Source organism: Talpa occidentalis, unplaced genomic scaffold (assembly GCF_014898055.3).
Source record: "Talpa occidentalis isolate TD23 unplaced genomic scaffold, MPIMG_talOcc4v2.1 talOcc4.6, whole genome shotgun sequence".
Taxonomy (NCBI): Eukaryota; Metazoa; Chordata; class Mammalia; order Eulipotyphla; family Talpidae; genus Talpa; species Talpa occidentalis.
This window is the reverse complement of record NW_023604972.1, coordinates 39,987,635-40,014,705: the sequence shown is the minus strand read 5'-3', so window position 1 is coordinate 40,014,705 and position 27,071 is coordinate 39,987,635. Positions and strand designations below refer to the sequence as shown.

Below are 27,071 nucleotides of genomic sequence, written 5' to 3'. Positions count from 1 at the left end.
TTTATTTTATTTTATTTTATTTAAATAATAAATTTTATTTTTATATTCCCCATACAATTGCAACCCCCACATTCTGACCCCAATCCCTCCCCTCCTGCCCTCCACCCCCCAAAAAAGTGTCTCTGGTTCATAGTTTTTTGTTGATTTTGATTTTCACTTTCTTATAGTTATTCATTTTCCTGGTCCTTTATTTAAGTTTTCTAGATTCCTGCTATGAGTGAGACCATCCAGTATTTTTCTTTTTCTTTCTGGCTTATTTTGCTGAGCATGTTCCCTTCCAGTGCCATCCATGTTGTTGCAAATTGCATGTGTTTATCTTTTTTGAATGCTGAGTAATATTCCATGGTATATATGTACCACATCTTGATCCTGTCATCTATTTTTGGGCATTTGGGCTATTTCCAAAGCTTAGCTATTGTAAATAGTGCTACTATAAACATAGGGTGCAGGTGTTCTTTGGAATTGATGTTTCTGTGTCCTTTGGGTAAATGCCTAGGAGTGGAATTGCTGGATCATATGGAAGCTCTATGTTTAGTAGGTCCAGAAATCTCCACACAGCTCTCCATAGTGGTTGGACCAGTTTGCACTCCCACCAACAGTGCAGAAGAGTTCCTTTTTCTCCACACCCTTGCCAACATTTGTTGTTGCTAGTTTTTTTAATATGGGCCATTCTCACAGGTGTAAGATGGTATCTCATGGTAGTTTTGATTTGCATTTCCCTGATGACAAGTGATGTTGAACATTTTTTCATATGCCAGTTGGCCATTTGCATTTCCTCTTCAGAGAAGTTCTTATTAGCACTTCTGCCCATTTTTTGACTGGATTATTTTCTTCGTTGTTGTTGAGTCTCATCAGCTCTTTGCAGATTTTTGTGATCAGTCCTTTATCATTAGTGTTGTGTGCAAAAATGTTCTCCCAGTTGGTGGGGTTTCTCTTTGTTTTTGTTATTGTCTCTTTTGCTGTGCAGAAGCTCTTTAATTTGATGTAGTTTTAGTTGTTTATCTTTGCCTTCACTATCACTGCTTTGGGTGATGTGTCTGTAAAGATGTCTTTGATGTGAATATCACGTAGTGTTTTGCCTATATTTCCTTCTATATATTTTATTTTTTCGGGTCTTATGTCTAGTTCTTTAATCCATTTTGAGTTGATTTTTGTGTATGGTGTGAGGTAGTGGTCAAGCTTCATTCTTTTGCATGTAGCGACCCAGTTTTCCCAGCACCATTTATTGAACAAACTTTCTTTGTTCCAATGCATAGTCTTTGCTCCTTTGTCAAAGATTAGTTGATCATAAACCTGTGGGTTTATTTCTGGATTTTCTATTTGATTCCATTGGTCTGTGTGTCTGTTCTTGTTCCAATACCATGCAGTTGTTTTGATGATCATGGCTTTGTAGTATAGTTTGAAGTCTGGTAGTGTGATGCCTCCATTCCCTTCTTTTTTTTTTCAGGAGAGCTTTGGCTATTTGGGGTTTTTTGTGATTCCATATGAATTTCATCAATAATTGTTCTATTTCTTTGAAGAATGACATTGAAATTTTGATTGAAATAGCATTGAATCTGTATATTGCTTTTGGTAGGAAGGCCATTTTAATAATGTTTATTCTTCCAGAGGATGAGCAGGGGATGTCTTTCCATTTCTTTGTGTCTTCCTCTATTTCTTTTAACAGGGTTTTATAGTTTTCTATGTATAGGTCCTTTATCTCTTTTGTTAGATTTATTCCCAAATATTTGATTTTATTTTGTTTCGAAAATAAAAGGGATGGTTTTTTTTTATTTTTTCTTCTTCAGATTTATTGTTTGTGTATAGGAAGGCTACTGACTTTTGCATGTTGATTTTGTATCCTGCCACTTTACTGAACTGATTGATGAGTTGAATTAGTTTTTCTGTGGATTTTTTGGTGTTCTCTACGTATATTATCATATCATCTGCAAATAGTGATAGTTTGAGTTCTTCTTTTCCTATTTGGATTCCTTGTATGTCTTTCTCTTGTCTTATTGCTCTGGCTAGGACTTCCAGTATTATATTGAAAAGCAGTGGTGAGAGTGGACATCCTTGTCTTGTTCCAGATCTTAATGGAATTGCTTTCAGCTTTTCACCACTGAGAATGATACTGGCTGTTGGCTTGTCACATATGGCCTTTATGATGTTGAGGTATGTTCCTTGTATCCCAAGAATTTCAAGGGCTTTTATCATGAATGGGTGTTGCACTTTGTCGAAAGCTTTCTCAGCATCTATTGATATTATCATATGTTTTTTTTTAAAGATTTATTTATTTATTTATACATGCACTGGGTACAGTCAGAAGCGCGGGAGGGTGAGAGAATTCACCAGAGCCAGAGTGGGGAGCAGAGCAGGCAGAAGGACCGAAGTACACTGCTGAGGGGAGCAGCGGGCGGCAGGAGAGGTCTGCGCGCCATGTGGGACCCTCCTCCGGTGGCCGGGGAGCAGCCGGGGATCAAACTGGCGGTGTAGAGGCTGCGGGCTGCTTCGCAACCCAGCGCTCAACCACTGCGCCACCGGGGAGGCCCATCATATGTTTTTTATATTTCTTTTTGTTGATGTGTTGGATAATGTTGATTGATTTTCGGATGTTAAACCATCCTTGTGTCCCTGGAATGAATCCTACTTGGTTGTGTGAATTATCTTATGGATACATTGTTGGATTCTGATAGCTAAAATTTTATTGAGGATTTTTGCATCAGTGTTCATTAGGGAGATTGGCCTGTAGTTTTCCTTCTTTGTGTTGTCCTTGTTTGGTTTTTGTATTAGTATAATGTTGGCTTCATAGAACGTGTTTGGTATTGTCCCTTCCTTCTCAATTTTTTGGAAGAATTTGTGAAGGATAGGCACTAATTTGTCTCTGAATGTTTGGTAGAATTCATTTGTAAATCCATCAGGTCCTGGGCTTTTGTTTTTGGGGAGGTTTTTTTACCATTTCAATTTTGCTGCTTGTAATTGGTCTGTTTAGGTGTTCTATTTCTTCTTTATCTAGCTTGGGGTGATTGTAGAGTTGTAGGAATTTGTCCATCTCCTCTAGATTGTTGAACTTGTTTCCATATAACTGTTCATAGTAGTTACTGATTATTCTTTTGATTTCTGCTGTGTCGGTTGTGATTTCTCCTCTTTCATTTATGATCCTGTTTATTTGTGCTTTCTCCCTTTTTTCCTTTGTGAGCCTTGCTAGGGGTTTGTTTATTTTATTGATTTTTTCGAAGAACCAGCTCTTGGTTTCATTGATCTTTTGGATTGTTTTTTTAGTTTCAATTTCATTTATTTCTGCTTTGGTATTTATTATTTCTTTTCTTCTACTGGTTTTGGGGTTTTTTTGTTGTTCTTTTTCTAGATCTTTGAGCTTCGAGATTAGGTTGTTCTTTGAGTTCTTTCTTGTTTCTTGATGTGAGCTTCTACTGCTATATATTTTCCTCTTATTACTGCTTTTGCTGCATCCCATACATTTAGGATATTGGTGTCCTCCTTGTCATTCAATTCAAAGAATTTTTTAATTTCTTCTTTGATCTCCTCATTAGTCCAGTGGTCTTCCAGTAGTGTGGTTTTTAATCTCCATGAGGTAGGAGAGTCCCTTGCCTTCTTTTTATGGTTTATTTCTAGTTTGATGCCTTCATGGTCAGAAAAGATGGTTGGTATGATTTCAATCTTGGTGTATCTGTTGATGCTGTTGATGTTTGTCTTGTGCCCCAGTATGTGATCGATCCTGGAGAATGATCCGTGTGTGCTTTAGAAAAATGTGTACTCCGTTTTTTTTGGGTTTAGTGTTCTATAGATGTCTGTTAAGCCCAAATGCTCTAGGTCCTTATTTAGAGCTTTAGTTTCTTTACTTATTTTTTGTCTTGTTTATCTATCCATTTTTGATAGTGGTGTGTTGAAGTCTCCCACTAAGTATGTGTTTTCTCTGATGTCTGTTTTCAGAGATGACAACAGTTGTCTGATATATTTTGGTGCTTCTTCATTTGGTGAGTATATGTTAATGAGTGTTATTTCTTCTTGAAGTATTGTCCCCTTGATCATTATGTAGTTGCCGTTGGGGTCTCTTTTTATCTTTTTGAGTTTGAAATCTGTTTTATCTGATATAAGTATAGCTGTTCCTGCTTTCTTTTTTGGTCCATTTGCATGTAGGATTGTTTTCCATCCTTTAACTTTGAATCTGATTTTATCTTTTGTAGCTAAAAGTGTTTCCTGGAGACAGCAAAAGGTTGGGTTTTGTTTCTTAATCCAGGCTGCAACTCTGTGTCTTTTTATTGAAGAGTTTAGTCCATTTATATTTAGAGTTAATATTGATATGTTAGCATCTGTATTTGCCATTGTGTTTGTCTTTCCTTTGATTTTATTTATTTATTCTTTTAATAACTTTTTTCTTTTGCCTTCTTTCACTGTTATTCTTCCCTCTGAGGTTCTGGCTTTAGGACTCCTTGTAGTATTTTTTGGAGTGGGGGTTTAGTCGTAATGAAATTCCAGAGTTTCTGTTTGTCTCGGAAGGTCCTTATTCTTTCTTCATAGAGGAAGGAGAGCTTTGCGGGATAGAGTATTCTTGGTTGGCATCTGTTTTCTTGGAGTCTGTTGACTATGTCCCTCCACTCTTTCCTTGCCCGTAGTGTTTCTTCAGAGAAGTCTGATGTCAGCCTGATTGGTTTTCCTTTGAATGTTATCTGTTTCTTCCCTCTTGTCAGCTTCATTATTTTTTCCTTGTCCTGGATTCTTGGGAGCTTTACTATTATGTGTCTTGCTGTATTTTTCCTTTCGTCGTGGAAGTTTGGTGTTCTTCTTGCTTCTTGTATATCAATTTTCAGCTCCTTCTTCGCATTTGGGAAGTTCTCTTTTATTATGTCTTTGAATATTTTCTCTGTTCCTACATCTCTCTCCTCTCCTTCTGGTATTCCCTATAACTCTTATATTTCCTTTCCTCATGGAGTCAGGTAGTTTCCGAAGTCTTTCTTCGTTCTTTTTCCTTCGTACTTCTCTTTCCTTTTCTGTTTTGGTTCTTTTTATTTCTGTGTCTTCAAGAGTACTTATTCGTTATTTCATTTCATCTATTCTGCTTTCATTGCTTTTCCCAGAGTTCTTTAGTTCCTCCATTAATTCTTTGATCTCCTGCGTTTCTTTTGCTTCCTTCTTTAGGGACTCAATTTCATTCTGACCATTGTTTTCCCTCTTTAGGGACTCAATTTCCTTCTTCTGATCATTGTTTTCCTTTATGAGTTCTGTCATTTTTTTTAATCACAGCAATTTTAAATTCTCTTTCTGGAAGGCTCAGAAGTTCTTCCAAGTTACTGTCATTGCAATCTAGGGGGTGGTTTTCTTTTTGTGGTGTGCTTTTTTCCTGAGGAGTTGTTAGGTTGCATGTGGTTCTTCTACTCCCTACTGTCTATTTTCTAATTTGTAGTATGCATTGGGACACTGTGTTGCTGGGACTGGCCGGCATCTTGGGTGAGCTTCTCCACTCCCCTCTGGCTCCTCCAGGAGCCATCTGTCAGTTTCAAGCAGTCTTTACTGAAGAAAGGTCCCTGTTCTAAAATGCCGATATTGGGACACACTCCCCTGTGCGCTTGGTCTACCCCGGCGGTGGATTCCCACTCTCCCTCTGGGTTTGGAATGCAGGCCAAAAGGGGCCTGGCGTGGTCAAGCTTCCCCGCTCACCTCTGGCTGCTGAGGGAGCCTTCTGCTGGCAGTCTTTACTGAAGAAATGTCCCTGTTCTAAAATGGCGATGCGAGACGCACACCCTGCGCGTCCGGTCTCAGGCACACTCTTCTGCGCACCCAGTCTGCCCCGGCCCTGGGTGCCTGCTCTCCCTGTGGGCTCAGACTGCTGGTCTGAAGGGACCTGGGGTGGGCTATCTTCCAAATGGCCATGGGCTCCTCAAGGAGCCTTCTGCCAGTTTCAAGCAGTCCTTTACCTGAAGAAAGGTCCCTGTTCTATGGGGTGTTAGTGACTTTTTTTTCTGGTCACTAGGTGGCGCCAAAGATCTCTCCTATTGTTCTTGGGGAGCTGTTTTTTTTCACCCCGTGGGACAGGGAACAGAGTGGGAATGATAGGGAAAACTTCAACGGCTTTGGGGTGCTGTGTCTGCCTTGTGCCCCACCGACGTGGAGGACCCATGCCCTGAATTTCATGCCCCAGGTCTCAGTTCCAAAGCCCTCAGGTCCAGGACGCAGGCTGTAGCCCAGTTCGGTGGCCGCAGGAATGGCGCCTTTTGTACCCCTCTCCCATGTTCGGGCGCCTGGTTTCTGATTACTCAGTGAGGGACTTTCACCTCAGTGAGGGCCCCTGCGCATCTCCCCGCTAGCCTAGGTCGCAGGCACGGGTACCTGGGCAGCTGCGATCTGCATTTGCTTTTCACGTGTGCCGCTTTTCCGCGCAAGCTTACCGGCTGGCCCGGGGCTGTGTGCAGGTCTCCAGAGTCTCTGTTGTTCTCTAATGGCGCCCGGAGCCGTTCGCTCACCTCAGCGGCAAATCCTGCAGGGTTCTCCACAGCTCCCGTTCACGGGGTGTGGTGGCTGAAATAGTTCCTTTCCACTCACAGTCCCACTTGATGCGTAGTTTGTTCTTGTTGGTCGTTTTAGTTTGTTTTTTTCCTCCATTCTGTTGGTCGGAGAGTGCCGACTTTGTGGGTGGGGGAGGGGAGCAGGGTTCTGCACTTTCCTCCCTTCTAGTCCTCTTTTATGGCTACTTTCTTTTTCCGGTAGTTTGCTGGAGTCGTCCGTTTATCTTCCGTGTCCCAGTTCTCACTGAGAACTGCCGCTTTTCCTCCCTATTAACTTTTTTTTAATGGAAGATCTTACTCGCAGCGTCTCCTCGCCGCCATGTTGCTCCTCCCCTCCCTTAACCAGAATTTTAAATGTTTCCATTTGACATAAATAAAAATATGCTTATGTTTAGCAATTTATGCAAATTAATACTACACACCTAAACTCTTCCTTGGTTTTCTCATACAATAAAATAACTTAGATATATTTTCTCTAATAACATATTTTTAGGTCAATTTCTGAGTTGCATTTATATATATCATTGCTCTCTCTTGGTTTTAAGCTGTTAATAGCATATCATGAACTTTGTCAGAGTGAATAAATAAATGTATCAGTCTTGTTTTCTTATCACTTCTGGGTTATTTAGCCTCTATAATAGGACATTATCCTTTGAGATTATAATGTTACCCCAGTTTTCTTCTGATAGATAGATGGGCCTGTTCTGGGTTTATTTTTCTGACCTTTTGGCTTCAATTTTAAACAAGCTACAGCCAGAAATTAAAGTTTAATTATATAATTAATTACATAAGTGCAACTCTAATTCCTTATCATAAATTTATCTTTCTAGCGTGTAAACAAATCTATTCTGGGTCTTCTTTTCAGCAAAACAGGAAAACTTAAAAATGATTTAATTTTCAATAAAATGTCTTCTTAAATTATTGAATTGAATATAGTTTTTAATTATTTATTTATATTCTTTTATCGATCGTTGTTCATTTTTTTGTACAGTATTTGATTCCCCCCCCTCAGGTATAGTCCCCATAGTTTTCCCACCACTATAGCACCTAAGACCAATCACCACAGTCCCCTGTTTTGACCCCTCTTGTCGACCTCCTGCTGTATGCCTCTTATCTATAATTAGCTTGCTAGTTTTGACTTCTACCTGACCCTTTGTTCAGTTTCTCTATATTCCACATATAAGTGAAACCATCCAATATTTATCTTTTTCTTTCTGACTTATTTCACTTAGCATAATCCTTTCCAGCTCCATCCATGTTGCCACAAATGACATTTGATTTTTTTGCCCCCAAACAGAGAGTGGCTGTGAATATAATTTTTCACTGAATATAACCCTTGATATAACTGTCATACTTTTTAAAATACAGATACAATAATATTCTCACTGTAACTTAAATATCACTTCTTAGGGCCTCCCTGGTGGTGCAGGCGGTTGAGCCCAGTGCTGTGCAGCTGCCCGCAGCCTCTGCAGTGTGGGTTTGAGCCCGGCTGGCCAGGGAGCAACCCACATGGCACGGCACACCTCTCTTGGCTAGCCCACTCCTCCCTTCAGCAGTGTATTTCGGTCAGTCTGCCTGTTCTGTTCCCCATTCTATCTCTTGTGAATCTTCTCACCTCCCACACATCTGGCCTGTACCCCAGTTCTTAAGGAAAAAAAAATACTGCTCCTTAAAAGTCTGCTAAATGCCACTCTTAAGGACTTACTTAAAACAGTATTTTATCATATGCTTTTAAGCAATTCTTTCCTGGAGTTTGCCCCTCCTCAATTCATCCTTACCAATGAAGATCCATCTCCTCTACATTGCCTTTACATTGCCTTAAATTACTTAAATGACCTATTTTCCCCAATAATTGGTGAACTCATTTGAATTACAACTGTATCTTGTCTCTATGTGAATTATTATGTCCTGTGCATAATATAGAATCTGGCATATATTAGGTGCTAAAAACTGCTTGCTGATTGTATGAAATATGAAATTATTGGAGAGAAATTGGAATTGTACTGAAATATGGATGGATGATAGGACACTAATTTATAATTCTATATTTTACCCCTCCCTTGAGGTGAAAGTATTTATGGGTTTAATTAGTATCTCATTAGAAATCTCACATTATTTACGAAGTCATTTAGAATATGTGCTTTTTTGTCTATTTTAACATATTTAAAATAAAGCTCCTGTAATACTGCAACCATTTACTTGAAACTATTTAAATATTTCAAATCTCTGCCCATAGAATTGTCAGATAGTACTTTGCAAAGTCATCACCATTGATGAAGTTCTTTGAAATTTCATGTGAGTTCATCATGCTAGAAATTAATTTTTAACTTTATATTGCCACTTCACTTCAGTGTCAGGCAATTAACCTCTGCACAGCAGTGTGTGAGGAAGCTGCTGTCATGGTGAAGGAGAAATGGATTTTGACAATTCTGCTGCTGCAGTTTTGCTGCATTGGCTATGGATTCTGTGGGAAGGTCCTGGTGTGGCCTTGTGACATGAGCCATTGGCTTAATATAAAGACTATTCTGGAGGAACTCACAGAGAGAGGTCATGAGGTAACTGTGCTGGTTCCTACACACACTTTCAACATTGACTACAGCAAGCCATCCTCACTGAACTTCCAGGTAATCCATTCTTCACTTGACAGAGAGCTAAGTTTAAATACGATGAAAGAATTTTTGGATCTATCTACTCAAATCATGCCACAATTATCACGCTGGCAATCAGCACTAAAGCTGCATCAATTCATCCTTAAAGTAACTGAAACTACTACAGTTCTGTGCGAGAGTATAGTCTACAACCAGACAATGATGAGGAAACTCCAGGAAACCAACTATGATGTGATGCTTATAGATCCTGTAATCCCCTGCGGAGAGTTGATAGCTGAGTTGCTGGCTGTCCCTTTTGTGTATACACTAAGACAATCTATGGGTGATGTTATGGAGAAACACTGTGGAAAACTTCCAGTTCCACCTTCCTATGTACCTGTTGCTATGGGGGGACTACTGGACAGAATGACCTTTCTGGAAAGGGTAAAAAATATTGTGCTTTCAACTATGTTTGACATCTTCATGTTCCAAAATAATCGACCTTGGGACCAGCTTTTCAGTGAAGCATTAGGTAAGAGACCTTGCTTTTCATTATGAATTAATTATTAAAAGAAATTTAGGAGATTTAATAAAACATGAAAGAGAAATATTTCTAAAATTTTGATTTCCAAGTAACACTCTCCAAGTGATAACAATGTACTGTAATCAATAATTAATTAGAAAGGGAAGGCTAGATGTATACTCTCATGGTTTCTCTTTCCTTACAGTCACCTAACCATTTAGAAGGCAAGTTGATATTTAATAGATTGATAGTAAAACAAAACAAAATATAAAACACACTTATGTTAAGTCTGTGAAAGTTGTATTTTTGGTTGGACGTAAGATATGACAAATAATACTGGATTTTCACAGTGGAGGTTTCACCTCTTTTTTTTTTTAAGATTTATTTATTTATGCATACAAGAGCTGGGGTACAGGCCAGAGAAGCAGGGGTGAGAGGTTTCACCTGAAACAGAGCAGGGAACAGAACAGGCAGATTGGCTGAAGTACACTGCTGAGGGGAGCAGTGGGGAGACATGAGAGGTCTGCTGTGCCATGTGGGTTGCTCCCTGGCTGGCCAGGGATTAAACTCGTGCTGCAGAGGCTGTGGATTGCTTCATAGTGTGGTGCTTAACCCCTTGAGCCACCAGGGAGAACCTCAACTCTTCTTGTTTAAAATTAAGAATAATATTTGTTGTAAGAGTAAAATAATCTCTTTCCCTGACTTAAGTAATAAACTGAAATAATAAATTGAAATCTGAGCTATATTAACAATAGGATTGAATTTAACATATACTTTATTTGGATTTTTTGCTCTATAATTTCTGAGAGTCGTGATTCTTCTTTGGAACCAGAGTACCTGCCATTCTTACCTCTCTCATATATTTTTAATGAAACTTCAGATTACCATCATATTGAAAGATTTAACTAATGGAATTAGAAAGAAAGGAAATAACAGTCTATAAGTAGATCAAAACAATAAAGTAAATAAATTGAATTAAAAAAGAACATAAGAAGAGGAACCCAATTAGCATCTGAACTTAGAGGATTAAGTTTATTTTACTACTAGGACTCGATATCCTCTTACTAGGTATCATGTCAGAAATGTCATTACTAAAATATGAAAATTATAATTGTAAAGTAACATCACGCTTTTTTATGTCAGTGTAGGTAAGAGACTTTATGCCTTTTTGTAAGTTAAATTTTTAAGTTTAAGCCAGAAGTCAAGAAATTTTTCCTGTAAAGTGTCAGATAGTTAATATTTTAAGCTTTTCTGAGTCATATATTCTCTGCTGCCACTACTCAACTTTGCTGTGGTAGTTAGAAAGAGCCAGAAACAGCATGTCAATGATTGGATGTGAACATTTTTATTTCTAAAAAAGGAGATCAGTGAATATGATGTTGGGATGCAGTTTATAGCTTTTTTGCTCCAAGAGAAAAAGATGTATATGCCCATGGTTTCCCTTTCCTTACAGTCATCTAGCCGTGTAACAAAGATTGAAAATACAATAAAGATCAAGATCCTGAGACCAAAGATCAATTCTCTCTCAGAATCTTGATCTTTGTTACATTTTCAAAGCCTTCCTACACTCATAGAATTATGTCTTTTATCACTTAGATCCTTAATTTTAGAATTGCAACATGTTACATAAGAAATCTCATTATGAAATAAATATATCAAACTATGGAAACAACAAAAAACTAATGGTTGTGAAAAGGTGAGATGAGGGGAAGGAATGAATTGGCAGAACACAGAGGTTATATAGTGCAGTGAAAATATTCTGTTATGATACATGATAAATACATGTCCATGTACGTTTGTTTAAACCCATAAAATTTGCAACACCAGGAGATAGTGCTAACGTAAGCTGAACTTTGAGTGGTGATTGTGGTGTGTCAATGTAGGTTCATCATTTGTAAAAAAAGTGCACCACATTCTTGGGGAAGAAGAATTATTACTTGAAATTTTTTTACTAAAATATAAAACATTTTCTCTATGTGAAAAATGGTTGACTTACTCATGCATAAATACTTTTCTTCTCCATAAATTTCCTAAAACTAATAATTACAATATGTCCCTTACAAAAATATCATTTAAAGATAGCACTAAAATTTGTGTGTGATACTGGTGATGCTTATTGTATGTCACCTTCCAAAGGAAGTTATATTTAAATTACTCAGTAAATTTCTCTGATAAAATAATGGCAAACCAATTGACATGATGGGATTTGACTCAGGAAGATAAGTTAACTGATATTGGTGGCATTCTTAAACATTATAAATGAAGCAAAGACAATAAAAAATGGAATGGACAATAGACTAGAAATTAGAAAACCAATGAAAGGTTATGTTGTGCTGATATTATGGGGCTAATCTTTAATTTACCATTTTATTGGAAAGAAACAATGAGTATTAAATTCATCATTTCTTGGAGTTATACATTTTTTTAAAGATTTATTTATTTGTGCATACAAGAACTGGGGTACAGGCCAGAGGTGTGGAGGGTGGGGAGGGGTGGTGAGAGGATTCACCAGAGACAGATTGGGGAACAGAACAGGCAGACTGACTGATACACTGCTGAGGGGAGCAGTGTGTGAGTCAGGAGACGTCTGCTCTACCATGTGCGTAGCTCCCTGGCTGGGGAGCGAACCTGTGCTGCAGTGGCTGCGAGTAGCTTCATAGGTTGTGTCTTAACCCCCCTGAGCCACCAGGGAGGCCAATGAAGTTATAAAATTTTTGATCGAATTTACTCTTGTGAAAGTACGGTTACATGTAACTGTTCTTTCGCTACCCAAACATCCTCTTTTTTTCCTACTATCTGCCCAGCTTCCTATCTTCTCATCTTCCTTCCCATTCTCCTTCACTCCCTCCTCTTACCTTCATTGCTTCCTTCTCTCCTTCCTTCCTTCTCTAATTCCCCCTTCTTTTATTTTATTTTTTTAAAAGATGTATTTATTTATTTATGTATAGAAGAACTGGGGTACAGGCCATAGGTGCAGGAGGTGAGAGGATTCACCAGAGACAGAGCGGGGAACAGAACAAGCAGACTGACTAAAATACATTGTTGAGGGGAGCAGCAGGCAAGTCAGGAGAGGTCTGCTGCACCATGTGGGTAGCTCCCTGGTGGGCCGGGTGATGGAACTCGCACTGCAGAGATTGCAGACAGCTTCAAGGCTGCAGACAGCTTCATGGCGCTGCGCTTAACCCCTTGTGCCACCAGGGAGCCTCCTCCCCTTCTTTTAAACATCTAGATGTGATAAGTAATTCATAGGGTCTACTTTTTTTTTTCCTTGATAGCTTATTGGAAAATTACTGGTACATTTTTTCCCTCAGTAAACATATATGCTAATAATCTCCACCACACTTTCTTCATTTTCTCCAGGAAGACCTACTACGTTGTGTGAGACAATGGGGAAAGCAGAAATTTGGCTAATGCGAACATACTGGGATTTTGAATTTCCTCGTCCATATTTACCTAATTTTGAGTTTGTAGGAGGATTGCATTGTAAACCTGCAAAACCATTACCTAAGGTAATGTACCCATGAAAAGGAATTCTAATTTTCCTGTAATGGTTACTGCCTCAATAAGAGAGATATGCTACTGAATATCATAAGTTTTCTTATCCAAATAGATTTTCCAAGACATAAGTGTCTCTTATAAATTATATCACTTCTCTTTGGACCTTTCTTTGATATTTAAGGTAAAGAATGAAGTGACTCACGAGGCATGATAAAAAAAAAAATATCAGCATGTCAATCATTTGGAAAGCTCTAGGAAGATTACTGTAGTCTTCCTAATGAACATGCTGAGCCATGAGAGGGAACATTAAGTGAATTTCATTTACATTACATGATTGCTTGAGTGTTAAAGTTGCTTTTATGAAAACTTTTGGGTAGATTACAGAGGCTTTTACTGACACTTGGTCAGTAAAAGGAAATAAGTGTTAATGAAAAATATGGAATCAGGTAGGGCATGTTGGATAGTGATGAATTTTACTATCCAGGTAGCAACTGATAAAAAAAAAAAAAACTTTTTTGAAATGACAATGATGAGTTGCTTTTGGACCTATTCACTTCACTTAACCAAAGGAATTTTCAGGTGGATATTTCTAAAAATCACTTGGATGATACAAAGTCTAAGTCTCAGCAGAGGTCACTTGAAATACATTGAGAGTCATCAACATAAGGTAGACGTCATTGAACCTAGAGACATTATTGGTTCTTTATTGCTATGATGTCAGGATTTGTGGAGTGAAAAAGAAAATTGCATACCACATTTTAAATTCATCAATAATAAATATTGACATTCAAAAATGTTTGGAGAAAAATATATTGAGGGTCAATAAAGAATAATAAATATGGTGTCAACTATCTTCGTGGACAGGGAGTAAGGAGACAGATTCATCTGCTTGGGTTGTAGGGTTATGAGCATAATCTCTGTAGAAGATTGCCTATTAAATGGTGCTCTTAGGAGAGTTCTTGATTTTTGTATTGGGTAAGATGATTTTTTAAGTTTAAAATTTTATCTCAGTATTCTGAATACACTCTTTTTTTTTTTTTTTTGGACACTCTCTCCTTTTTTTTTTATAAAGATTTATTTATTTATGCAAGCACTGGGTACAGTCAGAAGAGCTGGAGGGTGAGAGAATTCACCAGAGCCAGAGTGGGGAACAGAACAGACAGACTGACGAAATACATTGCTGAGGGGAGCCACGGGTGCGGCAGGAGAAGTCTGTGCGCCATGTGGGACCCTCACCAGTGGCCAGGGAGTTGAACTGGTGCTGCAGAGGCTGCGTGCAGCTTCGCAGTCCAGTGCTCAACTGCTGCACCACCAAGGGAGGCCCCTGAATACACTCTTTAATTAATTAAGTTATAGCTATAGTCAAAAGCTATTTTGTATTATTACAGGAGATAATGAGACAATAACTAAATTAAGGTGAAGAAATGATCACAATATGTTCAATGATTTACTGGATAATATTTGTCACATCATTATGTTGATTTTCCCACCCCATTTTTTTACACACACACACAAATTCACAGAAATGTCTCAGATAGTATTCCACTTCCAAATTCAACTATTAATAGAGGCACTTCAGTGATATAAAAACCAATTATGGCTTATATATCTGATGAAAGAATTAACAAAATGAAAAGGAAATGGGACAATTTAGAATCCATATCAAACATGTACCTTTGTAATATTTTATATATACATATATGCATATGTGTAAATTTATGTAGGTGTGTGTGTGGGGGGGGGTTATTCAATCACCATATATTTAGGATGGGGAATTGTAAAGTTGTACTTCTAAAATTATACCATTATGTAAATGACTGACAAATTAATAAAATTTGAGGGGAAAAACATGTTTCTAGCCCTTCAAAATGATAAAAAATAAAAACAAGTCTATTTTCATTAACAGCATCATCCGTCCCATAGTAATTTTGTTACCCTTAGATTAAGAAACATCGTGATTGCAAGAGCAATCACTTTTTGTAGTTACAAATAGTTCCATGGGGAACGTGTGACACATCTCTAGAAGGTGATACTCACATAGATTGTGATATAAAAGACATTTATCCCAGACTTTGCTGTGCCCAACTTGCACAACTGTAAGTGATGACCAGAAAAGTATATTTTCAGGGAAATATTTATTTTACATATTATGGGCATGCAGCTATTGTCACACTCTTGTAGCAAGACAGAGAAGAATTCTCTCATAAATGTTATCAACTCTAGCAGGAATTTAAATATGCTACCACCTTTTAATACATATTACTGCATATCCCTTTCCTAAAAATTAATTTTTGGTCAGCTAATCAAGGAAAAAAAAATAAACATGAGAAAATATCTTGAATGCCTAACAGGAAGTTCATTCAATTTACTGATAATTTATTGGTGTAAATTGGCACGTTAAAAATTTTAAAAGCCCAAACTCAGAATCCCTTTTAGGACTGCTTCAAAGGAAAGTTTTTATGACTTTACAAACATCTTTATTTGTTCGTAAAATTAAACCTTCAGAGTAATAGCTCCATCTATCATGAGAACTGTCTTTTATTTCCTATTCATCATTTGTTTCCATGCTTTTATTTGTACTCTCATTATAGAGTTAAGCTATCATTTTCAGAAATACATTTTCTCTATATAAACTAGATTGTTCTGTGTTGGAAAAGGACAGACCCAGTGTAGCGATGTTTCTGACACTTTCTTTCAATGGACACTTTTTTTCTCTGTGATCCTGCATTTTTATAATAAAAATTTTTATCTCTATAGGAAATGGAAGAATTTGCACAAAGTTCAGGTGAAGATGGCATTGTGGTGTTTTCTCTGGGATCAATGGTCAAAAACCTCACAGAAGAAAAAGCCAATCTTATTGCTTCTGCCCTTGCCCAGATTCCACAGAAGGTCAGTACAACCTCTGATGAGAAGTTACTTTGTTAGTTAAAGGGAAAGTATAGGCAATAGTACTCTTTCCATATCACATTTGAAATTCATTATATACTGAGCATAATAGGCACCACCTCTAAGTAAAAATTTCTCAAAACATTAAAATAGTATATTGGGGCACATTTGATTGTTAGCCAATTGGACCTTTGCATGAATGTGGAAATCCCTATTTTTATTAAATCATTTATTTTCAATGAAATAGAGATAAAAATATCAAGATCCTAATAACATTTTACTAGTTGCTGTATTGTGACCCATACTGATCACTCACTCCCAAAAGTTCTCAAGTACATTAGCTCCAAAGTCCAGAAAATGAGAGAAAGATTAGAGAGGAACCATGCTCAAGAAGATGCATTATGTTTCTATTTTTATTAAGCCTCTATTAAAGTGCATTTGGTTTAAAAGTAGAAGCAAAATCTTTCTGAAGTGCATTTTCTACATTTAAAAATAAAAACCCTATTATTTTTTTGCCAAACTATGTATTTTCTAATTTATGGTAATCATTAACTTTAATTTTATTATCATTACAGTTCATGATTTCTATATTTTATATACTTCTAGTTATGAGATAGCCTAGGATTCTTTATATTTGCATATTAGTTAAGGTACACGAAACTCTACAAAGGTAAAGTGTGCTAGTTAGACCTGGTAAAACTTTGGATTTTCATATATAAACTTTTTGTTAAAAAGTTCACAATCTGATAGTATTTATTGTGGAATTTTTCATACAGCATTCCCCAAAAGAAAAAAAAAATGTAACATAAGCTTAACATCCTAATGATTTCCGTCATTAAATAGTGAGATATAAGCAAACTCCCTATCTCATCCTCCCTTAAAGCAAATTTAATTATATTTTTGAAAGAAATATTTAGAACATGAAAGCTATAATAGTCTAGTTATATAAATACATTTAAATAATATTCATGTTTATTTTAAAGCTTTTGTACTCCCATACACTGATTGACAAATGAGTACTCTTTATTTTCCATTTCTTCACTTCCAATCAACTCCCAAATGCATTTAAATGATAAATGCCAAAATCGTAATACTATCTTCATTGACTATTACTACAAACTCTTGAAAAATGTAGATGTGAATATTCCTATTATATCTTTCAGTGTTTGCAAATATTTTTCTCAACTATCATATATAGTAGTGTGGGGTACGTGATTCACAAATAACTCTACAGTCTTGAAATGCCTTAATTTTGTGTTTTACTTGCAAAATTAAAGTATTGTCTTCCACAGATTTTATGGAGATACAAAGGAAAGAAACCTGCCACATTAGGAGCCAATACTCGGCTCTATGATTGGATACCCCAGAATGATCTTCTTGGTAAGATAGGGCAAAAAAGCTGTACAATTGGATGATGGAAAAGTTAAGTAACTATTTTAACAGCAAACATATTTGGTAACTATTTAATAACTTGAAATTTTCACTTTTTACTTCCAGCTTTAAAGTTTTAAATCAGAGTTAATGAACTGGCATTCACAAGAGAGCACCTTTGCATAGGACCCTCAGGTTTCAATCTCAATTCACATATCACCTCATTAAAGTCTTTCAGACAATACAGAGGAAGTTAATTACTCTTTTTCTTGAGATCACAGTTTTTTTCTGAAATAACAGTACCCCATGTGCTCAGTTTTTGTAGAAAATGCCACTATCTTCATTGAATTAACCTATTTTTCCCTGAAATTCTATTAATGCACTATAATGAAATTCTCACCCATCTCTCACCCATTTCCCAAACTAGGTCATCCCAAAGCAAAAGCTTTCATCACTCATGGTGGCACTAATGGCATCTATGAAGCTATTTATCATGGAGTTCCTATGGTGGGAGTTCCCATGTTTGCTGATCAGCCCGATAATATTGCTCATATGAAAGCCAAAGGAGCTGCAGTGGAGGTGAACATAAACACAATGACAAGTGCAGATTTGCTCAATGCCTTGAGTACAGTTATCAATGTACCTTCGTAAGTACTGCTGCTTTTAAAAGCTTACCGTTGGTTATGTTGCCCATCATACTAGAAAACTAGCATAAAAGTACTACTGTAGATATAGAAATTTTATACAACCATCATGGTAATCACAAAACAAAAATCTGGAGTAGAAACACTTAGAAGTGATTAAACTGAAAAAACACCAGGGAAAAATCATGCACAATAAAAGGCAAAAGAAACTTGGAAAAAAAATCAAAAGAAAGATAAACCAAGCAGAAAAAAAGAGATTGAATGGCAGTAATTAAACCCAAGATGTCAATAATCACCTTACGTGTGAACAATGGGTTTCTGGTTGTACTTTAAGGAGATATTTTCCTGACAAGGCTTAATCTACTGCATTTCCTGCGTGTTTAATTAATCTATTAATTCTTTACAGTGTTATTTTTAATTATTTACTTTAACAGCTTACCTGTATCCTTTATTACCTCTTACTGTTCTATAATCTGATTTTTAAACTCTTATTCATAACCCTTACTTTTTTATTACAGTTCAAATATTCTCCTTTTTAATTATATTTTACTTGATTATGTTCTAATTCTGTAATTTTCATGTTTATGTCAATATTCCAATAATAGCAATTCCAAAATTGTTATTAAGCATGATTTTCATCTTGCCTCTCAATATTTTCCCTGAATTTGTATAGCTTCCTTATATTTAAAACTGTTTCCCAGTTATATCATATTTAGTTATTAATATTCATAGGTAAACTTGAAGGATAATAAAAACATTCCATCCATATTACTAAAGTCTAAAATTTAGACTGTATGGGAGAAAGTAAACTCAGATGGAATTTTGTGCAGCTTTTTAAATTGAAACTAGTCTGTAAAATCATATACATCAAACGATTGTGACAGGATTTTCTAGGCAAAGGTGGGCACTGTATTCAGATCCAATGGGAAGGCGCTGAATAGTTCCCTTAAATTCATCTTAAAAGAAAACCCTGATAGGGCCTCCCCTGGTGGCACAGTGGGTTGAGCGCTGGCCTGCAAAGCTGCCCGCAGCCTCTGCAGTGCCAGTTCGGTCCTTGTCCAGCGGCGAGGGTCCCACATGGTGCGACAGACCTCCTGCGAAGCCCACTGCTCCCCTCAGCAGTGTATTTCGTCCGTCTGCCTGTTCTGTCCCCTGCTCTGGCTCTGGTGAATCCTCTCACCCTCCCGCGCTTTTGACTGTATCCAGTGCTTGTATAAATAAATAAATAAATCTTTAAACAAAAAAAGAAAGAAAACCCTGATTGCTCATTTTATCTTCCCATCCACATTTCAATCAAAAGACTTTAATAATATGCATGTTTAAGTCAGATCTTTCAAATTATTATAGATATTTTCAGTTCAAGAGCTGGATAACTGATACAGCCAACTTTACTATAATCTTTTGCTTATCATATATGATAACCTTGATGCCTCAGTCTCAACTGTTATCAGGCTGCTACTTGCTGATAATTTGGTTTATTTTACTAAATATTAGAATAGATAAGTTCTGTGATTTTTTAAAAGCACTATTCCATTTTGCAGAATGCTCATTAAATTGTAGAACTGTTTCAAAAATTATTGATGCAAATAGAATCATAAATACTTTTAGACCTTTGCAAGAAAATATCTGAAAGTATTTATTTCAAAAAAGCTTATCGCTAACCCTAAATTTAATAATAACTCTGAAATTATCTGGGACCAAAAGAGAACCATGTACATTGCATATATATGTGTATTTGTGTTTCCTGTTCTTATTTCTTAAAGTAATTAAGGCACACAAAATATTATATTTAATTACATAAACCATAATGGCTTTAATTATTCATAATATATTCCACAAAACATTAACATACAGCAAATACTAAAATAGTGATTTAAAATGATCATAGCCCTTTCTTATTCTAACTCATGTATAGAAAAACATACTTCATTTTTATTTAGATTAACCTGTATAAGTTTATCTATCAAGTATACATGTATTTCCAATTTTAAATCTTATAAATGGAGAAAAACTTGAATCAAAATATAATTTAGAGTGATAGACTTTTATTTACACTGTAGTTGGCCTAAAATGTGTTTGGATGAACCATGTAAAATTGCTCTTTGATTCTACCTGTATTTTAACTCAATTGAAGAGGATATAAGTATTCTTTTTCACTGTACACACCACATACACACAAGCACACACACTAAATTATCTCTGCTATTGAATGTAGTACCATCTTTACTATAAAATGATGACTGCAGTTCTTCTTCCCCATTCCCAACAATGTCTTACTTGCAATAGAATATCTTTTCACAAGCCATTTTCTGTTATATTTATGTTTCAAGTTGGAGCTTTTATTTCTAATACAATACAAAAAGTAAACATACTGATTTTGGCTCACCTGCTGAAAAATGTCAAAAGAAAATTTACCATCAAATATACACCTATACTTATTGTTATTTGAGAAATCATTAAAGCCATTTATTCTAAAACTATTGTTAATGTTGATGCCACATTGATTACGGCCTCTAATTCCTTTCTGTTTACTTTAAGAACAATCTGTGTTTGTCAAATTCCATGCCCTTGCCATTTCTAAAATTACCCTAGTATGTTTATACAGTCCTGACATTGCCAATATAGACAATGTCCTTTGCATTACAAACACAAAATTACAGTGTACAATGCAGGAATTTTCCCAGTGTCAAGATTTTAGACATTGCAAAAATGTCTCATTAATTTTGAGTACACATTTCCTTCGTCTGTCATCAAAATTAGCCAGGCATTAAGGGCCATGCTTATGGAATTTTTTAAAGGGTATTTTCATACAACATTGGGTTATCCACAGTCTTTGTCTTAGAACAATCTTGGAAACTACTCTTCATAATATATCAAAATTCCTTCGTGGAAAAATTAGACTGTACACTTGCAAATTATTTATTCCACTTATTTATATATTTGCACTGAAACACATACTGTTAAAATATATATACAAGCACTGGGTACAGTCAGAAGCGCAGAAGGGTTGGAGAATTCACCAGAGCCAGAGCAGGGAGCAGAGAAGGCAGGACCAAAGTACACTGCTGAGGGGAGCAGCGGGGGGCAGGAGAGGTCTGCGTGCCATGTGGGACCCTTGCCAGGTGGCCGGGGATCGAACTGGCGCTGCAGAGGTCGGGGATCGAACTGGTGCTGCAGAGGCTGTGGGCAGCTTTGCAACCTAACTCTCAACCGCTGCACCACCGGAAAGGCCCCCTTTTGCAATTCTTATAATGCTATGGAACCAGCACAGCTCTTGTCACAGCAAGAATTAAAATTTTCCTTAGCACATCTAGGGGCTTTGACTTGTAAAATAGAAAATATGCATCATATGTTTACCTTTACTAAAAACAAAAAACTCTAATTTCTATGGTTTTTTCCTACCAGTTATAAAGAGAATGCAATGAGGTTATCAAGAATACAGCACGATCAGCCAATGAAGCCTCTGGATCGAGCTGTCTTCTGGATTGAGTTTGTCATGCGTAATAAGGGAGCCAAGCACCTGCGGCCAGCCTCCCATAACCTCAACTGGGTCCAGTACCACTCTTTGGATGTGATTGGTTTCCTGCTGGCCTGTGTGGCAACTGCTATATTCTTGGTCACAAAATGTTGCTTATTTACTTATCAGAAATTTGGCAAAACAGGAAAGAAGAAAAAGAGGGAGTAGATCATTATCAATTTGGTAAATACCTGAACAGGAAATCTTGTTCATTTTTATTACCATGACTTTAGGAAACACATTTCACTCTGTCCCAAATTTCCAATTCCTCTACCATAACATTGAGATAAAGCCTGAAATTCAACAATATCATTAACTACTAAGGTTATCCCATTCTCCTCTTTTGTCTTTTCCAAGATGGCTTTACCCTATTCCTCTCACTTTTATGACACAGGAACACTAATAATTTTATGCTTATTGTATTCATTATATAAGTTTTTCTTTATTTTTAACATTACGTGATGTGCTGATTGACAGTATGTTGAATTCTTGGAATACACAAAACATGAGCTGAGTTTGATGGATATAGAGAACATAGTAGGATAAAATTCAGATATTCCCCTAGAACATACAAATCAGAGAACCATCATGGAAATTTGTATAAGAATGATGATTTATTCTTTTCATTATAAAAAGCCCTAATGTTACTAGGGTCAAAAGTTGAATACATAACAACTATGATGGCACATCACACTAGGAAAGGTTCACATAGTCCCATTAAACACATAGATAATCATAACCTACATTCCACCTCTAGTCAAGAAAGTATTCTTATGTTCCCTTTCTTGTCTGGGCACTATCTGAAAATAAAAGAAATAGATTGAGTCCTTTTTTTTCCAGCGACAATGAATGTCAGCAATATATTAAAGTGAACGATCATTTTAGAGGATATAACAAGAAATATTGATAAAGATTTTTAATAATTTAAGTTTTAATTAATAGCATAATAACCACAAAATTAAACATCAGTTAATAGACACTTAAAAATAACTAATGCTTATAATAGAATAACACTGTTTATAATCAAAGACTTAGTTTTCTGTAAAAACAAATATGTACTTGGCATTAAGATCATTGCATTATTTTTGTCTCTATCTTATTTCTATTTTATAGCTCTATCTTACATAAGCTTAAATTCATTGTCAATTGTTATGACATGGAGATATGATATTAGAACTGCTTCACCCTGGAGATGATATAGTAAAAATTTATAAATGCAAAACACTAATTAAAGATAAATGCTCATCTTTGAATCAGTTTTTCATAATTTAATGAATGAATTAAAGATTGCGATTTCTTTACCCCTTATAATCTTACTGTCATGCTTAACTGGAGTCTTAATTCAGTATTTGATATATAATTGAAGACATAAATGATAGCCATTGGTTTTGTGACAATTTTGAAATTCTTATTAATTTCAGTATGCTATATTAACAATTACTTCCAATTTAAAAATATGTACATTAATGAAATAGAAATAAATTCTATATTTTTGTGTGAAGTTTACAGATGTATCTATTGCATTTTAGTATTTTTAAAGGGTGATTCATATTATTTTTTTTTTATTTTTGCATGGAAGAACTGGGGTGTAGGTGAGAGATGTGGAGGCTGAGAGGATTCACAGAGACAGAGTGGAGAGCAGATCAGGCGGATCTACTGAAATACACTGTTGAGGGGAAAAGTGTGGAGACAGGTGATATCTGCTGTGCCATGTGGGTCGGCTCTCTGGCAGGGGATCGAACTCATGCCACAGTGGCTGCTGATAGCGTCACAGTGCTGAGACTTAATCCCTTGCACCACTGCGGCGTCCCCTCAGACTCATTTTTTTCCCCTAAGGTCATGCCTACTACCAAAGAAGAATCACTGTTTCCACACAGATACCAAGTTTACCCTCAGATGTTTCAAGCAGAAATGTTTTAGTGAAAAAAATGAAAACAAAAATCTAAAGAATGTGAAGGAAATGGAAAGGAATGGTGAAGTACACATAGACTAGCAAAAGTAAGAGGCAATACTAATGCATAAGAATAAGACATAAAAAATGTTGCAATATGTCTAGAGATTATTGAGAATTCGATTTGGGGCTATGTAGGAAGAAAAAAATGACAACAGAAGGCGTAATGAAAAGGATAAATAGATAAGGCACGTTTCCAAGCCAGAATAGGAATAGTGGTGAAATACAATTATTCTCTTCCCCCATGGTATACAAACAGAAGCCATATGGCAGAGGAATACAGTTGGGATGTAGATGTGAGTCTCAAAATTGAGATATCGGGAGACATGTCTCGTCCATCTCTTTAAGTTCACAATTTCTATGCATATACTGAATGAAATGGCACATTTAGACATAATAACCATCACTCCCCAAATTTATAGACTTACCACTTTCATTAATTGTAACTTAAACTTGAAAAAAATTAGTAATGAACAGATACCATATAGTGGCTATATCTGAGAAGTAGCTAAAATGAACTTTGAATCTTAGTCTACAACTTGAAAATAATTATATAAAATAATTTTTTCTACAATTCCCTTTAGAATAATTGAAAAAAAAAAGCAGGCAAAATGTATTTGGGTATTTCCTTGCAAAATTTATTAAAATTGTAAGGCTGTCTGGAAGTTACTTTTCTATTTCAAAGACAATCAAAGAACATACATGAAATGCTCTTAGAATCCACAAGTGTGAATACAAGTTTTGTAAGGTTTACTTCCCTTCACCAAGGACTAGTGACAGTTACAACTCTATACAGTGAAATAAGTGACATTGTGGAAGCTCCTAAAACTTTTTTCCCCCGATGGGATAGAGGGTAGGTTGGAAGGAGAGAGAGGAGCAAGCGAAAATTCAAGGAAGACATTCCAGTGTCATGATGCTTAATCAAAACCTTTAAGAATGACTAAGATTTACCCACACAGTATATGCAAGATTTAGCATGCAGTGATTAAAAATGTAGATATAAAGAAATGGGTTGATATGAGACTTTTGGAGATGTTAACATATTAAAAAACAAAAACCTGAACAAAATTCCTAGTTCTCATACCAAGTTGCAGTATTTTCTACTCAGTGAATAAAACCAAAACTTCATGATGGTGATTATTGCAATTAATTCCTTCAAACTTGAACCTGAATGCCACCTGAATGCCAGCTAGCTTATCAACTCTCAAGTGGACCTCTGCAGAATCCCCTAACCACACTTTTTACTTCCACATTTTACCCTATTTATTCCACAATCCATTCTTCTTTCAACAAACTTATCTTTATACCTCAAATCAAATGTGTCTCTGTTCAATTCCAAACACATCAGTCACAAATTCCACTTCTGGTATGCCATGATGACTTGGCCCTGGGCCTCTGGTCCACTGCATTCCTGATATAAGGATCCATCCTACATCGCAAACCAGAGAAAAGTGCACACTCTGGTGCTTTTCATGTTTTGCCCCCTTCCTCTGGAATACATTTGCCAGCGCTTGTTAATCTTTTATATTTCAACTTAAATTTAATTTTATTACAGTAGTCCTTTCCTTCCCACACACTTCCTTTCCAAAACTATCCTGTTTATCATGTATATTTTTCTTAAATATGTATTGATCAATAAATACAGTGTAGACAAGGAGAGGGCCTCAGAAATATTGACCTTCACTATAATGACTTTCATGCTAAAAATCCATTCAGTACAAAAGGAGGAGGAAGAAAGAACAATATACTTATAGGCAAGTTTGTAGTATTCAGAGTAGGAAGTAAACAGTTTGAGTCCTTACAAAGATATGTATTTTTTCACATTTCCTTCATGTTCTAATGTGCACTCAAGTGTTGTAAACCAAGCTATGCACACCTATGTTCTTCTACATTCTGAGAAACACTATATTCATTTTATCTACCATCAAATTACATCTTGCAGCACTTCAAAAACTTTCATAACTCCTTGTGAATGCTGTGTCCCTTGCCAGCTCTGGAAAATGGCCTCCCACTTATTTTACCATGAGTGTGTTCACGTTTTGTGAACCACTTCATAATCCTTCTTCTAGATCACTAGGTCTGTTTCTTTTCTTTCCTTTTCTTATCTTTCCATTTGTATGATTTTTAATCATCAAATGATGATAGATTACATTTATTGTTTTTCTTTTTTCCATTTTTGAGGTTTCACTGGTTTGCAACACTGTATATGATTTAGGGTAAGTGTTTCACACCTCTTCATATGTCTATTACCATAACCCACCATTTAAGCACTCATAATCCTTTATGATAAATCTTGTGCTCCTTCCCTTCTTGGCTCTCATCACCACCTTGCACCACTCTATTAGCCTTGATCCCGAAGTCATGCTTCTAGGATTTATTTTGGTTTAGCTTTGTCAGTTCCTTGGTGTGTTTTTGTTATTACTGTTTGCTTTTTTCTATATGTTCCACATATAAGAGAAATCTTTGGTATTTGTATTCCTCTTTATGACTTATTTCACTTAGGATAATCTCCTCCAGCTACATTCACGTTATCCCAAATGGCAAGACTTCATCTATTTTGTAGTTGTGTCATATTCCACTCTGTGTGAATAACACATCTTCTTAATCTACTGCTCTGTCAATGGGCATTAAGATTGTTTTCACAACTCGGCTATTGTAAATAGTGCTGCAGTGAACACAAGAGTGCCTATTCCCTTTCAATGAAATTAATGATTTTTAATTTTTTATTATGTTATTTTTAGTTATTTATTTTTAGTTATTTAGTTATTTATTTTAATGAAGTACCATTGTTTTTTTACATCCTTTTTAATATTTTGACAGTACATGATTTCTCCCCTCAGCTGTGATCACTCTCCCACCACCACCACCAAATCACCAATAGTCCTCCATGGTCCATTGTGCTCCCCTCACCCTGTTCCCACTCCTCACCTCTCTTTTGCCCTCCCCTCCAGGATGCCACTCCCCTCCAAATCGTTCACAAACTAACCAGTTCTATAGTCAGTTTTCAAAGGCTGGTTTTGAAGTTTGCCTTTGTCCAAACTTTTGTTTGTTTTTTTAATATTCCACATATAAGTGACATATCTGGTACTTATTTTTCTTTTCTGGCTTATTTCACATAGCATAATCCCTTCCAGGTTCATGTTGTCATAAATGGCATGCATTTATATTAGTTGATGTGTATATATACCACATCTCTTTGATACACAAACCTGTTTTTGGACCTTTAGTTTGTTTTCATATCTTGGCTATTGTAAATAGAGCTGCTATGATAATAGGAATGCAGGTTTCCTTTCAAATTAGGGTTTTTTTTGCTCTTTGGGTAGATACCCAGAAGTGGAGTTGCTGGGTCACAGGGCATATCCATTTTTAGTCTTTTTAGGAACCCCCACTGCTTTCCACAGGAGCTGGTCCAGTCTACATTACTATCAACACTTTAAAAGATTTCCTTTTTATCCACATCCTTGCAGGTGTAAGGTGGTATCTCATTGTGGTTTTGATTTTCATTTTCTTTTTTTTTTAAGATTTATTTATTTATTTATACAAACACTGGGTACAGTCAGAAGTGCGGGATGGTGAGAGAATTCACCAGAGCCAGA

General features: G+C 36.2%; 1 protein-coding gene across 6 annotated transcripts in view; it reads left to right on the top strand.

Moving 5' to 3' along the window:
- LOC119260282 (UDP-glucuronosyltransferase 2A1) overlaps positions 1-21,696 on the top strand; it is a 42,155-nt gene extending 20,459 nt beyond the window's left edge. For 2 of the 6 annotated variants that reach the window (XM_037529272.1, XM_037529267.1), the window contains 4 exons: positions 12,969-13,117; positions 17,285-17,372; positions 17,791-18,010; positions 21,413-21,692. In XM_037529272.1, coding sequence (XP_037385169.1) covers positions 12,969-13,117; positions 17,285-17,372; positions 17,791-18,010; positions 21,413-21,692 — 737 coding nt within the window. Of the gene's footprint in view, positions 1-8,896; positions 9,618-12,968; positions 13,118-15,863; positions 15,996-17,284; positions 17,373-17,790; positions 18,011-21,412 lie in introns of those variants that run through there. The other 4 variants (XM_037529269.1, XM_037529273.1, XM_037529271.1 and 1 more) reach the window with 4 other exon arrangements.
- Positions 21,697-27,071: the final 5,375 nt, after the last annotated feature.